Below are 18,682 nucleotides of genomic sequence, written 5' to 3' on the forward strand. Positions count from 1 at the left end.
TGACACCCTCCCTGCCCTCACTTTGCCTTCCCAGCTAAGCAAGGCACTAGGCTTTGGGAAGGAGGAAGGAGAGCTCGGACAGGGTCCCGGTGGAGTACAGGATCAGGTTTAAGTTGCTGGTTTAAAGTTCTATACGGCCTAGGACCCTCGTACCTATGGGACTGCCTCTCCTGGAATGTCCCACGGAGGAACTTACAGTCTTCAAATAAAAACATCTTGGAGATCCTGGGCCACAGGGAGGTTAGGCTGGCCTCAACCAGAGCCAGGGCTTTTTCGGCTGTGGCCCCGATCTGGTGGAACACTCTGTCACAAGGGACTAGGGCCCTGCGGGACTTGACATCTTTCTGCAGGGCCCATAAGACAGAGCTGTTCCACCAGGCCTTTGGCCAGGGCACAGTCTCACCCCCCTCCTTTGGTATTCCTCACAGAACTCTAGCCCAATGGTTGCCATTAATTTGATTCTGAATTGATTTTAAAACGAATTGGTTTTAGAATGCTCTGTTACTTTTATTGTTGTTAGCCGCTCTGAGCCCGGCTTCGGCTGGGGAGGGCGGGATATAAATAATTTATTATTATTATTATTATTTTATTAGAGTTCTCCCACCTTCTTCCCAAAGCTGGGAATACACTAACTGGGCTTTGGGGACGAGGTGGGAGGGCTCTAGGACCCTGTCAGAGCCCTCACACCTCCTCCTCAAAGCCCAGTGCCCTATGTATGAGGGGTAAAGTGTATATTCACAACTCCACCTTGTTTTGCCTCTAGTCCTGCTCAGCACTATCGTATGGCCCCCAGAAGGTTGCTTGGAAGGGAATGTGCCCCCCATGCTGAAATATGTTATCTAGCCGAGCCTTAGAACTACAGGCCTGTGCTTTCCTCCATTATATTTAAAGCTCCTGTTCCCCCTTTCTCCTTGTTCCCCCACTTCCTTTTAGTGTTGAAATGCATGAATTTAATTTTATTTATTTATTGAAGTTCAGAGGAGAAGGGATGGGGGTTTTCTGATGCACTCAGCTGGAGGGGTTTGCAAAGCAGGGGAACAGCTCATTGTTTTGCAGAGCTCTTTGGGGATGGGGAAATTCAGATCATTTTGCATTTAAAGAAGCTCCTACCCAATTTGCATTTCTGAAACAATATGCAGAGTGGTTCTTTGAAATTTGCACTTTTCCATATTTTTTCAACACAGTTGTCTAGTCCAGTGAAGATGCATACACTGAGGTAAAGTGAGCATTAAAAGGCATGGTGAAAATTACGTACCAAAAAGACATTAATTCAGGGAATATTGCTTGGGGGAAGTGTGCAAGTTAGGGGAACTTTGCACTCAAATGTTAACGAATATTCACGGAGACTTATTTTTATTATTTTTTTATTGCAAACGGATGTAGAAAAATGGGGAACTGAATTTGAGACTGGAAAAATGAGAAACTGAAATTGACAGACCCGGTCATCCATAGGTCTGAGTGAGAGAGCTTTGAAATCTCCCTCTGGCTGGCTTGGAAAACAGCTGGACCCCACAGCTGTCTTCAAAGCTTCACGGCTCCATGTGAGTTGCAGAAAGGAAGGGGAGAAGCCACCCCCTTTCATTAAAACTCAGATTGCTTTGCAAAACAGCTCCAGCGCTTGTTGGTGCACTGGGCGGCCACTTACTGCGGTACATGCAGCACGCCCGAGCCACGCATCTCTCCTGGGAGTGACACAGAAGCTGGGATAGGTGCTGGTGCATCAGGACCAGATCATCTCATATTAGGAGCTTATATTGCAGCTGGAGACTCTACTCCAGGCATCCCTAGCCTGCAGCCCTCCAGATGTTTTGGACTACAATTCCCACCATTCCTGACCACTGGTCCTGTTAGCTAGGAATCATGGGAGTTGTAGGCCAAAACATCTGGAGGGCCACAGGTTGGGATGCCTGCTCTACTCCTTCCTGGCTCTCATTCAGGTCCTAAACCATACAGATGCTTCCATGTCCTTTCCTCTCCTCTTGAGTAGTCTCATAGTCAGTCACTGAAATTTCTGCTTGACTTCCATCTCCTCTGCTCCAGGCAGATGAATCAGGGGCCTCCAGTACTGGCTTAGGGATGTTCAGACTTGATGACCTCCTCAGGGTCCTTAGTGGTGTGGAGATCAGTTGGGGGGCGGGTCCTGCTCCTGCAGATCCTCCTCTGAGGATCCTCAGGTTTGAGGTGCTGGTAGGGCTGATCCCGGATAGATATTTTAGTAGTTTGCAAAGTTGCAGTCCAAGGAAGTGCTGGAGAGTTTTGCCTTTTCTGCCACCCCTTTCCCTCAGATGTCACCTTAAACCATGCACAGAGACACATTGATTTATTTGTTGTGTTTGTCCATATGCATCTATTCATCCCAGAAGGTGCGCTCCTCCATTGTCTCCTGAGGCAGCTGGATGTCAGCAACAATGCATGTAGGTCCCACCTGGAGCTCAAAAAGCTCAAGATGGCAAATGATGTCCACACCCTCCCATTCTGTTTTATTATCCCAACAAGTCTGTGAGGTAGATTAGGTTGAGAGGCAGTGACTGGTCCCCATTTTCACCCAGTGGCCTTCATGGCCAAGTGGGGGATTTGATTCTATGATTCTATGAATGTTCAGGTACAACTTTTCAGGAATCTTGTTCTTTCTTTCCAGCAGGGGGCACTCTCTCCTTAGACTTGAGGATAGCAAGAGGATACCACCACAAGGTTAGCCTTAGATAGAGAGATCTCTCTTTTCTTTCCTCCTCTTCACTGATTTCAGGCAACACACTGTGTTGCGTGATGATAAACCATCATGACTGAATCTGAGCAACCAAACTGAAGGCCAATTCACACGTCTTACCTCCCTTCTCATAACAGACACACACGGCTTGTTTGTTTAAACAATATATTGCTGCTTTAACCTGCCTTCCTTCCACCTTCTCTCATGCAGCCATTGACCAGATCCAGACCTATTTAGCTTCGGTAAAGGGGATGGCCTTATGCGACTCTGGGGCAGGCATGATCTGGAGCTCACATGAGTGATTTAGTCAAGCGAAAAGTGTAACATCGAAGCAGATCATGCTCAGGGACGTTACATTAAAAGTGTTAGGAACCTAAGAATATAGAGAACTGATTATGACTGAATATAAGGAAGGGAAATGATTGAAGATGTAAATGTGAGCAAGACAACTAAGAGGTGTGTGCTGAATGCGGTGGAAGTCTTTTATAATACTTTAAGATTTATAAATTGCAGTATTTGAAGCAAGAATTTGGTAATATTCCAGGTTATGAAAAGTATTTTTTCTTTTCTTTTGTCTTTTTTCTTTATATCTTTTATTTTTCCTTTCCTTTCTTTATTTATTAGTTTTCATTTTGGAAAATATGTATATAAGTGTGTTCACAGTGTTATGTATTATTCTTTGTTTTTCTTTGTTTAATTTCTATTTCTTGAAAATAATAATAAAAATTATTATTATTATTATTATTATTATTATTATTATTATTATTATTATTATTATTAAAAAGTGTTAGTGAGGCAAGGGAAAAGGGCTACCCCTACGCTATCCACATAATCAGTTATCAGAAACCAATATATTCAATATATATTCATATATGCTTACACAAATCAAGGAATACAGTACTTTATAATCCATTTTAAATCAAAAGGGAAGCTGTGCTTTAGCAAACTGCAAAATGCTTGAAACAGCGAAATTTGGAGCTGACCTTTCCCCTAAACATCTGCGCACCCCGGACAAGGGGGAAAGACATGAATCAGAGATTCTGATACAAATTCCCCTCAGATACTGGCTAAATTAATCCACAGAACAGGAAGAGCAAAACCACAGAATGTCCAAGCTCCCTGTCCTGCCATTACTGGGGGAAAGGTTAGACAGAGCGTCATTGCAAGCTCGGAAAGCAGAACTAGAATCCGGTGCTGACCAAGGCTTGACCGGGGGTCAGGTAGCGTGACAACCGCTTGCTGATTGGCTGATTCTCGCTGACAATATTGTCTTATGATCAATGATTTGCTGTATTCTGCTCAGGTATAAAGACCTCTGGATTTCTGTCAATCGGGGTCCCAGTTCTTTGGAAGATATTCCAACTGGGTCCTTATTGCCTGGCAATAAACCTCACCTTCTTATTCTCCAAATGCTGTCTGGCTGATCTATATTTTAAACACTTCGCGAGTACCCATTTGCTTCATTAGGAACCACTAAGTGAAAACCACTCTACCGCTGCAATCCCGTAGTCCAAGAGGCCACAGGATAGGAACATAGGAAGCTGCCTTGAGTTATTAGCTCAGGATGTTCGAAAATGAATGACAACATCTATCCAGGGTTTCAGGCAAGAGCCTCAGATGGTAATTGCAGGTCTAGGTCAGCTCATATGGGGAGAGGAGGTCCTTGAGATATTGTGACCCTGAGCCAATTAAGGCTTTATAGGCACTGGCAGAGGAAGGTGGGTGCCAGGGGGGGGGCGCACCACTCTGGGCATCATCCCTGAGCAGGGGTGACATTCAGTGCTCCACCCGCCTATGACTTGGACTCCCATGTTTACCGCAAGCTGTTGGGGGAAGGGGGGAGCTGCTGCACCGGTGTGCGGGTTCCTTCTTCTCCCCTTCCCGCTCATCTGCCTCCTTCCCATCCTCCTCTCCCCTGCCTGCCTGCCTCCTCCAGCTGGGAGCGTGGCGCAGCAGCTCCCCCCTTCCCCTTGTGCTGGGCCCGGGGGTTAACCAGAGCAATGCGGTCCAGGTCCGGTCCGAATCCAAGGATTCCACGAGGAGTCAGCCCATAGCTGTCAACTTTCAGATTTGAAAATAAGGGATCAGCACCCTCACCTGTCCCGGGGACAGTCTACGGGATATCTAGGGGTGTGATGGCCTGGGACTCTTCAGGATCAGGCCCCAGACTTGGTTCAGATGATGCCTGAGGCAAAGGATCCGGTGTGGACTGAGTCTCCTCTGGTTCCGAACCCGAGCCCGAGTCCCAGGCCATCACACCCCTACAGCTGGCGGGAGGTGTTCTGTTGCCCCATGCTCCTGGCTGGAGGAGACCGGCAGGCAGGGGGGAGGATGGGAAGGAGACAGGCGAGCGGGAAGGGGAGAGGAAGGAAGTGGGATTGGTGTGTGTGTGTGTGTGCCGCTATCCTGCGCCTGGGAGGACACCCTCCGTGCCCCTTGGGAACGCACCCGCCCTGGGCAGCATGGGCATATGCTCCGCCATTGTTTATAGGTCAAAACCAGAACTTGGAATTGGACCCAGAAACTAACTGGCAGTTTCTGCAATGAGAATAGGGACGTCCTGTTTCATAATCACCATCATTTTATTATTTATACCCCTCCCATCTGACTGGGTTGTCCCAGCCACTTTGGGCGACTTCCAACGTAGATAGAAAAACAGACTAAAACATTAAACTTTTTTTTTTAATTCCCTGTACAGGGCTTCCTTCAGGTGTCTTCTAAAGGTTGTATAGTTGGCTTGAGGGTCCCATAACTCCATACCCTCCAATGTGATGGGGTGAGCTCCCGTTGCTCGGTCCCTGCTCCTGCCAACCTAGCAGTTCGAAAGCACGTTGAAGTGCAAGTAGATATATAGGTACCGTTCCAGTGGGAAGGTAAACAGCGTTTCTGTGTGCTGCTCTGGTTCTCCAGAAGCAGCTTGGTCATGCTGGCCATATGACCTGGAAGCTGTACACCGGCTCCCTCGGTCAATAAAGCAAGATGAGCGCCGCAACCCCAAAGTCGGCCACGACTGGACCTAATGGTCAGGGGTCCCTTTACATAAAGAAAAGTGGGACATTCTGGGATCAAATCAGAAACCAAGACGGCTTCTGTAAACCTGGGTCTGTCCCTGGAAAATAGGGGCACTCGGAGTGTCTAAGATACTCCATGCGTAGAGCTGTAAAATTTACTATGGTGTGAAGAAAGCCACATGATTTTGAGGGCAGGACCCAGCACACAGTGCCCCCCACAGAGTATCCAATGTCAACTAGGGTCATGATTCTGCTATTCTGTCATTTTGTGTGATGCCTGGGAGGTCAGAACATGGCTTGAGAGCTTCCTATGGAAAGCCAATGACTATAGGAGCCACGGTTTTAAGCTGACTGTCTTGCCGCTAACTTGCTTGCTCTTGCCTGATCATTCTTTATGCATCGGTGACCTTCTTTTGCATGGCTTTCCCTGTTCTGCTATTCAAAGAAAGAATGAAAGAATAAAAGGCATTGCGGCGTTCTTTGGTGTATTACTTTTAATTTAATTACGGCAGGTAGGTCGGCAGGAACAGTGGCTTTGATGGAAGAACTCTGATCTTTGATTTAATTGCCCCAGGTGGGAAAACTCAAACGCTTGATTGTGGACACTGGCTTTTCATCTGCATATTTGCTCGCTGTTATTCTCGCCAGATCGCACGTGAAAAGAAGGCTTTAAAAAGGCGTTGAAATTCAGAGCAATTTACTGCTGATGATAGGATCTAGGTGTGCCATGGGTAAATAATGTTGCGCTTGTGAGAAATAACGGCTGATCTTTTCTTTTTTGAAAGAGAATTGTTTTTCCATGACAGAGACCTTTGAAAGGAGTCTTTGAAGAGAGGCATCAAAAACAGGGGCATAGCATGGGCGTGTGTGTGTTTAAGGCGGCTGCAGCACAATTTTGAGGGGGTGCGAACCAGGTGCCCCTACACAGGCATGGGCTGGGCTGGGGTGACAGGCTCTGCTCAGCCTCCATGCCCTGCTCCCCAGTGCATGTGCTGGACTGCCCCAAGAGCTGGCAACCCATGCTACATCACTGATCATTTAAAAAATCCAGCATGAGAATCCCCTTCCCTTGTGGGTCCCAGAGTTGGCCACGACTAGACCTAATGGTCAGGGGTCCCTTTACCTTTTACTGAGAGATTTTGGGGACCAAACCTGGGAGCTCACACACGCAACGTATTTGCTCTCCTCGTAATCTATGGCACTTCACCCGTTGACTTCGGGAGTTTCTCTGCCACAAAGTTTGAGATTGTAAAGCAATCCTGAGACCCATGAATAATGGAGAGGGAACGGCAAACCAGCCAGATAGAGTAGCTCTCTCTCTCTCTTTTCACCTGTCTGTCTGTCTTGGGGTCAGCTGACCGAAGGAGCTCCAGGTAATCTCCCCCCTCTCCCACGCCAAACGTAGCCAACTCTTCTGAAGCTCAAAGTGGGGCTGTGAGGAGAGCGAACTTGCCCCACTGCATAAATCTCTCTCTGGGCTCAGGCCGCGGGAGAATTTCATCACACGCTTTCTCCCTGACCTACATTTGAAGGGATTCTGGCTTTCATTGGCTAGGTGTGACATGGTAGACTCATGGCAAGATCTGATCTCAGGAGAGGAAAGCTCTTCTTTAAAAAAAGATGCCGAAGACGACAGAGGTGGAGGAAGCAACTCTGATCAGGCCAATGAATAAGTAATGGAACCGAAAAGGAGAGAAGGAAACGAAAGATGTGAGCAGAAGAGGCCTTTTGGCCAAACAGGTGGAAGACAGGAGGGATAAAGTTAAAGGCAGTCAAAGAAGCGACCGTCTGATGGGATTATCGATTGCAAGCAGGGGAGGAGGTCCACAGCGCAGGCATCGAGGGAGGTGCAGATTGGAGGAAGCTTAGAGGAAACTAGCGTCTTTCAAGAGGCAGAAGAGCAAAGAGGGGCACAGAGGAGAGAATCGAGAGAAGAAGGCTCGAGGGAAGTCCAAAGAGCCTGAGAGGAAAAGCTGTTGTGGAGGGATGAGGAAAGAGAAGGCAAAGTGTAGGTGATAACTGGGGGGAGAGGATGAGCAGATCATCAGATGAGGAAGACGAAGGGGTGGAGGAAGATGAGGAAGATGAGGAGGAACAGGAGAGAGGAAGGGGCTTGACAGAGGATGAAGAGGAAGAGAGGAGCGAGAAGAAGAAGAAGAAAAAGAAGAAGAAAGAGTGGAGCGACAGCGAAGAAGACGACGACGACTATGGCGGGAAGAAAAAGAAGAAAAAGAAGAAAAAGAAAAAAGGGAAGAAGTCCAAGGACAAAGACAAGAAGAAGAAGAAAAAGGATGATGAGAATTTTGCTGAGATGTATGAGCAAGAACTTCGGGATTATCACTCGGATTCTTGCCATGAAACTGAAGATGAATACAACAAGAAAAAAGGTAAGCCAGGAGAGATGATGATGGTGATGATGATGATAATTTATTTATTATTTATACTCCGCCCATCTGGCTGGGTTTCCCCAGCCACTCTGGGCAGCTCCCAACAGAATATTAAAAGCATGACAAAACATCAAATATTAAAAACTTCCCTAAACAGGGCTGCCTTCAGATGTCTTCTAAAAGTCAGATAGTTGTTTATTTCCTTGACATCTGATGGGAAGGCTGGTGCCACTACTGAGAAGGCCCTCTGCCTGGTTCCCTGTAACCTCACTTCTCGAAGGGAGGAAACCTCCAGAAGGCCCTCAGAGCTGGACCTCAGTTTCCAGGCTGAACGAGTCGGGTGGAGACGCTCCTTCAGGTATACTGAGCCAAGGCCGTTTAGGGCTTTAAAGGTCAGCACCAACACTTTGAATTGTGCTCGGAAACGTACTGGGAGCCAATGTAGGTCTTTCAGGACCGGTGTTATGTGGTCTCGGCATCATGGATCCCTTTGCACTGATGCTCAAAGCAGTTTTAGTGGCGTTTGATTTACAAGACAAGGTGCCAGATCAGTGTGATGTGATGGACTGAGTAATGGATGGGGACCTCAGTGTATGTCTTGCTTAGCCATGGAGCTTACTGAGTCACTTTCGAGCACCCAGGGGTGTTGTGACTCTCTTACAGGAGTGCTGTGAGGATGGAATGGAGTGTGGGGCTGGATTAGACCTTGCATGCTGCCCCGAGTTCCTTGGGGAAATGGGGGACAAAACCGGGAACAGCTTTATAAAGTGGTGCTTTACATAGTAATGAAAAGGGAAAAAAATCCCTGCCCCAGGCAGCCTACAGTCAAAATTTTTGACAGCTGGAGCGACAGCAAAGGACAAACTGGGAAGGAGGGTGCAAGGGTAACGAGAGACGAATGTGAGGATCATTGAAGATGTGGACTGCATTTAATTATTTACTTACTTACTTATTTAAAATATTTATAAGCCGCTTTTCTAGTTAAAAAACCACCCAAGGCAGCATTTAGAAACCAACAAAATCAATGATGAAAGAAAAAAAAGCAGCAAAATGCTAAATGATTCAGATCACCTAACAACGCCCTCCCCCCGATAAATTAGGAGGAGCAAAGAATAAATTTAAACGATAGCATTAAAGTTCAAAAATTCAGTTTCTACAACAGCCCTTTTGGGTAGACCACTTGTTCTCATCCACCTGAGATAATAACATGTGAAAAGGACTAAAGGCTGACTCCAGGCAGCAGCCTCTGTCATAGGGCTGGCTGCATGCTTAGGCCTGGGGTTATTATGGGAGAAACGAAATTGTGTGGCTGGTGACCAGCTCCCTCCCAGTGTGGCTCATAGATGTGATGCATACAAAATGTGGACGCTGGTGGCGCTGTGGGTTAAACCACAGAGCCTAGGATTTGCCGATCAGAAGGTTGGTGGTTTGAATCCCCACGACAGGGTGAGCTCACGTGCAAGTAGATAAATAGGTACCGCTCCAGCGAGAAGGTAAATGGCGTTTCTGTGTGCTGCTCTGGTTCGCCAGAAGCGGCTTAGTCATGCTGGCCACATGACCCGGAAGCTGTACGCCGGCTCCCTCGGCCAGTAAAGCAAGATGAGCGCCGCAACCCCAGAGTCGGTCACGACTGGACCTAATGGTCAGGGGTCCCTTTACCTTTACCTTTATAGTTCCTCTGCTCTGTTGGCAGTGGACTTCTGGCCGATGGGTCAGGATTCAGTACCAGGCTACGGCCTGATCCGAGGTGGGTCGCAACAGCAGAGCACCACCATAAAAATGCATGATAAAATAATTAAGGAATGAGTTCCTAAATGCATGAAAACAAGTCCTGAATCTGAAAAGGTGTCGGAAAAGGTTGAGGACAAGCATGCCAACCCCAGTTCTACCAAATATGCAACTATGCAAGTTTTGTATCACGGTGGCCAAATTCTGTACGACTGCCATAAAACTTAGGGAACAAGCTGTACTACCAAAATGATTAAGGTTTTAAATGATAATTTTAGGTTATATTTTAGTGTTCAAGATTTAATACATTTTTTAAACTGCCGCTATATCTGAATTGTCTCTGTTAAACCCAATTGCAATTCAACGTATCCCTGTTGTGTTTTCTGATTTTCCTGATATTGTAAGTGACCCGGAACTGGTCTGTGACCGTAATAATAAAATTCTAATTCGTTTCGTATCACAAAGGGTTGTGAAAGCAAGCTTGAAATCGTCAATGTGTTGTAAGCTTTGAGCTATTTGTGTCGGTTCCATTTGAGGCCATCTTTATCTTCCTTCGGAATCATGGGATTGCAGAGTTGGAAGGGATGGGGCAAATCATCTAGTAGAACCCCCTGCAGTGCAGGACTATTGCAGCTGCCCCATCCAGTGATACTGTGTCCAATTCTGGGTACCACAATTTAAGAAGGATATCGACAAGCTGGAATGTGTGCAGAGGAGGGCAACCAAGATGAGTGAAGGGTCTGGAAACCAAGCCTTATGAGGAATGGTTGAAGGAGCTGGGTATGGGAGCTAGCCCATGGGTAGGCAAACTAAGGCCCAGGGGCCGGATCCGTCCCAATCGCCTTCTAAATCCAGCCCACGGATGGTCTGGGAATCAGCGTGTTTTTACATGAGCAGAATTTGTGCTTTTATTTAAAATGCATCTCTGGGGCATAGGAATTTGTTCATTTTTTCCCCCAAAATATAGTCCGGTCCCCCACAAGGTCTGAGGGACAGTGGACCGGCCCCCTGCTGAAAAAGTTTGCTGACCCCTGGTTGCCTGAAAAGAGGAGACTGAGAGGAGATACGATAGCCATCTTCAAATATCTCAAGGGCTGTCACATAGCAGAGGGATTAAGCTTGTTTTCTCCTGCTCCGGAGGGTAGGACTCGAACCAGTGGCTTCAAGTTACAAGAAAGGAGATTTCAACTAATCAGAAAGAACTTTCTGACAGCAAGAGCTGTTCTACAGTGGAACGGTATCCTTTGGGAGGTTCTGGACTCTCCTTCTTTAGAGGTTTTTAAAGTAGAGATTGGATGACCATCTGTAATAATAATAATAACAACAACAACAACAACAACAACAACAACAACAACAACAACAATTTATTATTTATACCTCGCCCATCTGGCTGGGTTTCCCCAGCCACTCTGGGCGGCTTCCAACAGAACACTAAAATACAATAACCTATTAAACATTTAAAGCTTCCCTAAACAGGGCTGCCTTCAGATGTCTTCTAAAAGTCTGGTAGTTGTTTTTCTCTTTGACATCCGGTGGGAGGGCGTTCCACAGGGTGGCCCCACTACCGAGAAGGCCCTCTGTCTGGTTCCCTGTAACTTGGCTTCTCGCAGTGAGAGAACCACCAGAAGGCCCTTGGCGCTGGACCTCAGTGTCCGGGCAGAATGATGGGAGTGGAGATGCTCCTTCAGGTTTACTGGACCAAGGCCATTTAGGGCTTTAAAGGTCAGCACCAACACTTTGAATTGTGCTTGGAAATGTACTGGGACCCAGTGTAGGTCTTTCAGGACTGGTGTTATATGGTCTCGGCAGCCACTCCCAGTCACCAGTCTAGCTGCCGCATTCTGGATTAGTTGTAGTTTCCGGGTCATCTTCAAAGGTGGCCCCACATAGAGCGCATTGCAGTAGTCCAAGCGGGAGATAACCAGAGCATTCACCACTCTGGTGAGACAGTCCACGGGCAGGTAGGGTCTCAGCCTGCGTACCAGATGGAGCTGGTAGACAGCTGCCCTGGACACAGAATTGACCTGCATCTCCATGGACAGCTGTGAGTCCAGAATGACTCCCAGGCTGCCTTAGCTGAAATCCATGCATTGTCAGGGGGCTGGAAGAGATTACTCTGGGGGTCCCTTCCAGCTGTACAGTTCTATGATTCTATGTGATTCTTAGCTCTGAGAAGTGGAAGAATCCATCTTGCCTGCAGGACGCAGTTCTGTTCCGTCCTAGCTTTGCTGTCAAGAAGCATCAAGCCCTTGATATCTCGCACAAGTAGCTCTAGGAAGTCAGAAGCTTCTGGCAACCTGAAGTATCCAAACAGCCTCAGTGAGGAGCGCTGCTCTTTCATAGGCACATCGCAGGGAATGAATACTTGTAAGATGATATGTATTTAAAAACAGGCTGCATTCAATAATGAGGGAAATGAAGAGGACCACTCTACTAATTAATTTACACCTTGTCTTTCAGATCTGTTGGGGTAGGTCTGAAAAGGCAAGTGTGACTTTATAGTGTGACTTTCTGTTCTGCTTCTGAAAACCTAGGTGGGTGGATGATTTGATTTTATATTTAACAGATCAGTAGATCACTGGGTAGACAGATAGATAGATAAATGATAGATAGATAAATTTATTACGGTCGGAGACCAGCTTATAAAACACACTTGGGGGTACAATCCCAGAAGGAAAGCAAACATTTAAAACAATGTTGTTGTTGTAGTTGTTGTTATTTATATCCCACCCTCCCCAGCCGAAGCTGGGCTCAGAGCGGCTAACAACAATAAAATGATAAAACATTCTAAAATGATTTCATTACAAAATTAATTCCAATCAAATGAATGGCAACTTAATGTACAACAATAAATTTGAAATTTATAAATGTGATAAGTTACCACAGAGAGATGACCCAGAGTCACCCATGGAATCGAGTTTGGGGATTTTCTTAGCAAACTAGTTTGGGTTGGGGGATGGTCTGCTCCTACAGATCTGTACACAGAATCTGGAGAACATCCGGGTTGTCTTATGATCTTTGCCTAACAGGATAGATCACTGGGTATTTGACTGCTGAATAATCTGCTATGTACGGTACATTGTAAAAATAAACCTAAGGACTGAAAAATACTTCAGCATCAATGAAAACAGGGATGGGGAATTTATTGGTTAGTTCTAACCACCAGTAAATCCTTCCTGATGTTGAGTCAGAATTTCCTTTCTTGTAACTTGAAGCCATTGGTTCGGGTCCTACCCTCCAGAGCAGGAGAAAACAAGCTTGTGGCAGTCCTTGAGATATTTGAAGAGGGCTATCATATCTCCCGTGGGACACGGGTGGCGCTGTGGGTTAAAGCCTCAGCGCCTAGGACTTGCCGATCGAAAGGTCGGCGGTTCGAATCCCTGCTGCGGGGTGCGCTCCCGCTGCTCGGTCCCAGCGCCTGCCAACCTAGCAGTTCGAAAGCACCTCCGGGTGCAAGTAGATAAATAGGGACCGCTTACCAGCGGGAAGGTAAACGGCGTTTCCGTGTGCAGCTCTGGCTCGCCAGAGCAGCGTTGTCACGCTGGCCATGTGACCCGGAAGTGTCTCCGGACAGCGCTGGCCCCTGGCCTCTTAAGTGAGATGGGCGCACAACCCCAGAGTCTGGCAAGACTGGCCCATAAGGGCAGGGGTACCTTTACCTTTACCTATCATATCTCCACTCAGTGTTCTCTTTCCAGGCCAAACATACCCAGTTCCCTCAACTGTTCCTCACAAGGCGTGGTTTCCAGAACCCTCGATCACATACCCCCAACCCTCAACATTTTCACTTCACCTAACTTTTCCAGAAAAGTAATGTATACAACAATGCACACACTGACGTAAAGTGTGCATAGAAATGCATGTATTAATGAAAAAAGAAGAAATATACAGAAATGAATTATTCTAGGGAAACTTGTTTTGTATAATTAAGAATTGTGTAGAAAAATGTACATCGGGGTCAGCAAACTTTTTCAGCAGGGGACCGGTCCACTGTCCCTCAGACCTTGTGGGGGGCAGACTATATTTTGAAGGAAAAAAATGAACGAATTCCTATGCCCCACAAATAACCCAGAGATACATTTTAAATAAAAGGGCACATTCTACTCATGTAAAAACACACTGATTCCCGGACCGTCTGCGGGCCAGATTTAGAAGGCGATTGGGCCGGATCTGGCCCCCGGGCCTTAGTTTGCCGATCCATGATGTATATCAGGGGTGGCCAACTCTCAAGAGATTGTGATCTACTCACAGAGTTTAAAACTGGCAGTGGTCTACCCCCTTTTGGGGGGTTCAGGTCACAGTTGTTGAGCTTTTTTTGGGGGAATCCAAAGTTGTTGAGCTTCTCTGGGGGGAACTAGTGATCTACCAGTGATCTACAACAGTCGTCCAGTGATCTACCGGTAGATCACAATCTACCTGCTGGACATGCCTGAGGTATAGCAGAAGTTCACATTATGCTGGTGAATTTTCAGGAAGACTTTAAAAAACAACCAACCAACCAAGCAAGCAAGCAAGCAAGCAAGCAAGCAAACAAACAAACAAACAAACAAGCACACAAACTTATGAGCAAATGCAGAGAACTGCATGTAAAACTGGAAAAAAAGAGAAACCAACACTGACAGATTCACCCCTCTGTAACTGAACCTGTGCTCATTCTTCTTATAGTTGTAACTCTACAAGTTTGCAAAGAGGGTGGAGAGATACAGTGGTACATCAGGTTAAGAACTTAATTCGTTCTGGAGGTCCGTTCTTAACCTGAAACTGTTCTTAACCTGAGGTACCACTGTAGCTAATGGGGCCTCCCGCTGCTGCCGCACCGCCGGAGCACGATTTCTGTTCTCAACCTGAAGCAAAGTTGTTAACCCGAGGCACTATTTCTGGGTTAGCGGAGTCTGTAACCTGAAGCGTCTGTAATCTGAGGTACCACTGTACATCACTTTCTATCTAATCAGCATGATATAAAGGGTGCCTTGCTTGCTAATCACAATGGATACCTGTGGGGTGAATTTGGCATCTCTCTGGTAAATGTGCTTCCCTGCCCAGCACAAATTGAAATGAGATCACAAAATCTGCCAGTTTCTGAACTAATATCTGCCAGCACTGTGAAGAAACCAATATGTGTTTTCCTGGCTTCCGAAAGGTAGACCGATGTTTTGCTCCCAGCTAAGACTCCAAATGACTCGAGGCACTCATCACGCAATGAGTCAGAAATAATAACATTTGACTTTGCAGTAGCTCATCAAGAATAACAAAGCCCATGGAATTACTGCATGTGCCTCTTCTAGGTTGCAGTGCTCGGAATTGCAAATATAGGATACAGCAACCTTTGCCAACCTCATGTCTTACCAAGGTTTTCAACTGCAATTCCCATCAGCCTCAGCTGGTATAGGTGTTTTGCTTGGGGCTGATGGGAGTTACAGATTGAAATTTCTGGAGGGTGCCAGGATATGCCATATAAGGGTTGCCAGCCACTTAATATTTACATGGATTTGTCAACTATTTCAGGAGCCCTGTCTAAAATAAGTAGAAAACTTACTCTAAGGGCTGCAGCGTTTAATTGATTTTTTTATTAATCAATTTCTTTGGAGTAAACTCCAAAGATGACCCAATTAATTGGTCAGCAGATAAAAATAAAAGGCATTATTTTTAACAACAACAACAATTTATTTATAAACCCGCCCATCTGGCTGGGTTTCCCTCTGGGTGGCTTCCAGCAAAAAATTAAAAACACAATAAAACATCAGACATTAAAAGCTTCCCTAAGCAGGGCTGCCTTCAGATGTCTTCTAAAAGCCTGGTAGTTGTTTATTTCTTTGATATCGGATGGGAAGGTGTTCCACAGGGCTGGTGCCACTACTGAGAAGGCCCTCTGCCTGGTTCCCTGTAACTTCGCTTCTCACAGTGAGGGAACCACCAGAAGGCCCTCAGCTCTGGACCTCAGTGTCTGAGCTGAACGATGGGGGTGAAGGCGCTCCTTCAGGTATAATGGGCCGAGGCCGTGTTACAGGTGTTACAAATATCAGCCAATAGAAAGATGCATCTTAAAAAGGTGTTCCCTTTGACTCTCACCCAGAAGGTTATGATTTGCACATCCACAAACCATGGTTTACATTGGCTTCCAGTCTTCCAGCCAACCCTGAATCCAATGCACATATTACACCAAACCAGAATTAAGCCTCTTTAACCGTATCACAATGTAATGTTTGCATCAAGCAAAAGGGTGTCACTTGTCAGAACTTAAGGCCATAGTAAGCCTTGATTTTGGGACTTTGAGGTTCTGACTCAAGGAATCAGACATTGCACTGCTCAGGAGTCAGGCCCAGCCAGAAAGCACAAGCGAGAGAAATGGCTGCTTTGAGAGAATGGTCTTTTTAGGGATGCCAATAAAGCTGTGCATGTTCAAATAGTTGCATCCCAGAATCCCTTGCAAGACTGCAGAGGATTCTGGGCTGCAGCACTTGGATTACATGTGGCTCTCAGCTTAATTCTCTTGTAATGAAGAAAGGGTAGACACTGCAGGGATGGGGCAGAAATTTGATTCTGTTTTCAGTTTAGTGAAAAATTAGCCCATTAATACTCCTCAGACTGAAACCGAGCACCAGTATCCTTTGAAAGTTGCACTTCCCTAAATTTTGCAGTGCAGTTCTCCAAGGAAATAATGTGTGCAAAAATGCATATATTGGGGAAATGTGTGCTTAAAAATTCATTATGAGTGAAAACAACATACCAAAATTCATTTTGATTGCTTGCAAAAAGGTGTATTTTAGTTAATACTGCTTGCAAAATGGTATATATTAGGAGAAATCTACGCTAAAATGCTGATTATTATTATTATTCCATAACTTTACATACCACCCTTCACCTGAAGATCACAGAGTGGTTTGCTGTTTAAAAACACAAAAATGCATACCATGATGAATTTTCATGAAGACTTGTTTTTAAAAATTGTAAGCTACTGCAGGAATATGGAGAGGTTGGAAAAATGAGGAACTGAGACACAAAGAAATTGACAGAGTTGTTCATCTCTGCTTCCAGTCCTAATCTTCCTCTCTTTATATTTTCAGAAGTGAGGCATTGAAAAGATCTTTGCTCTGAATCCTGCCCTTACCCTAAAACGAATCTTGTTTCAAATCTTGACAGTGGGGTCCATTTTGACCAGTTGCTCCACCCCACCCTGGAGAGTAAGATACATTATTCCTGCTGGTTTCATGTATTTCCTCCAATTTGTATCCACAGTCTACGAAGTCGTGACGGTGACAGGAGACGTCCGAGGAGCGGGGACCGATGCCAATGTCTTTGTTACTCTCTTTGGAGAATTTGGCATCACTCCGAAAGCCCATCTGACCAGCAAGTGAGTCACACTGGGTATCTGTGAGCTCAGCAGCGTTCTCTGCAGTAAGCTAAAATGAGAGATTTTGGTTTGCGACGTATCTTGATTCACTGATGGATGCAGCACATTCTAAATGCATGCGAAAATTCGAGCGACACCTGCATGTATAACCCGAACACTCACAGACCCATACAAGTGTTAATCCTTTTGTTACCGTTCTGTTTTGAAATGCCCATTCAGAAACCTTTTTCGCTTACCCCCTCATCCCAAAACGTATAAGCTCATCTAATGCATATCCTGACAATTCTGTAGCTTTACAGAAAGTGTACTATAGTTAACTGAGCCACTTAAAAGTGCATTGAAGTGCAGTGGGTGGTTATTGTCAATAGACGAGACTGTGGTTTTGCATTACTGTATTGAGGGAAAGATATTGGAATGAGAACAGACGGGCTGGGTGCAATGAGGCTAGTTTGACATGTGTAGGCCTTGTTGCATAGTGACAGGTGAGCTGTGTGAATGGTAAAATGATTACCGTATTTTTCGCACCATAGGGCGCACCGGACCATAGGGCGCACCCAGTTTTTTTGGGGGGAAATAAAGGGGGGGGAAATTATTTCCCCCCCAGGCGTGGGGCTGGGGTGGGGGAAGCTCGAGCTTCCCCCGACCCCACCCCCAAACTGGCAGCTCTCTGCAAGCCGTGGGAGCGCTCCCGCTGCTTGCGGAGAGGTCCGCGAAGCCTGGGCGCGCTGAGCTCAGCGCGCGCGGGCTTCGGCATGCAGGCAAGTCTCCGCAAGCAGCGGGAGCCCAGCGCTGGGCTCCCGCTGCTTGCGGACAGGTGTGCGAAGCCTGGAGAGCGTGAGGGGTTGGTGCGCACCGACCCCTCTCACTCTCCAGGCTTCAGCAAAAGCCTGCATTCGCACCATAGGACGCACACACATTTCCCCTTCATTTTTGGAGGGGAAAAAGTGCGTCCTATGGTGCGAAAAATACGGTATATGTCCTTGTCATGGAATTTAAGTACAGATTCAATAGACCCACATCCAAGCAGGTTTAGTGGTATTGAAATATCGAAACACTTTATTGTCACTTGTACAACTTGTATACAGTAAGATTCCACGAGCAGCCCCCACTCAGCTCTCTTAGTCTTAATTCCCCTCGTTTACTGACGCACACCCACCAAACCCGAAAGTCAGTTGCCCTGTTGTTATCTTTTCATTCAGCAGCCTAACAGCCCATGGATAGAAGCTGTTCTTTACCCTGTTGGTGCGACTAATCATGCTTCTATGTCTTCTGCCCGAGGGCAGGAGATCAAGAAAGTGCCGGCCAGGGTGTGAATCATCCCTGAGAATTTTCCTCACTCTCCTGAGGCAACGTTCTTCCGCTGTTCATCCAGCGGATTCACTGGACAGCCCAAAATATCTTGTGCTGTATTCACCACCCTCTGTAGGCACTTCCTATCAGTTGATGTCAAACCAGCGTACCACACCGTGATGCAGTATGAAAGGACACTTTCTATTGT

At 46.3% G+C, this 18,682-nt stretch overlaps 1 protein-coding gene and 1 long non-coding RNA gene across 5 annotated transcripts in view; one reads left to right on the forward strand and one right to left on the reverse strand.

The window, feature by feature from the left end:
• LOC309380271 overlaps positions 1-18,682 on the reverse strand; it is a 162,130-nt gene that overhangs the window by 17,385 nt on the left and 126,063 nt on the right. Inside the window, exon 2 of the long non-coding RNA XR_014172791.1 lies at positions 11,568-11,634. This is a non-coding gene — a long non-coding RNA (uncharacterized lncRNA). The remainder of the gene's footprint in view (positions 1-11,567; positions 11,635-18,682) is intronic.
• LOXHD1 (lipoxygenase homology PLAT domains 1) overlaps positions 1-18,682 on the forward strand; it is a 175,919-nt gene that overhangs the window by 11,017 nt on the left and 146,220 nt on the right. For all 4 annotated transcript variants that reach the window (XR_014172698.1, XM_081929534.1, XM_081929535.1 and 1 more), the window contains exon 2: positions 17,070-17,184. Coding sequence is in view for 3 of the 4 variants with exons in the window: in XM_081929534.1 (XP_081785660.1) it covers positions 17,070-17,184 (115 nt within the window). In the remaining variant the exon portion in view is untranslated. The remainder of the gene's footprint in view (positions 1-17,069; positions 17,185-18,682) is intronic.

This window comes from Podarcis melisellensis (genome assembly GCF_964234715.1).
Source record: "Podarcis melisellensis genome assembly, chromosome: 11".
Lineage (NCBI taxonomy): Eukaryota > Metazoa > Chordata > Lepidosauria > Squamata > Lacertidae > Podarcis > Podarcis melisellensis.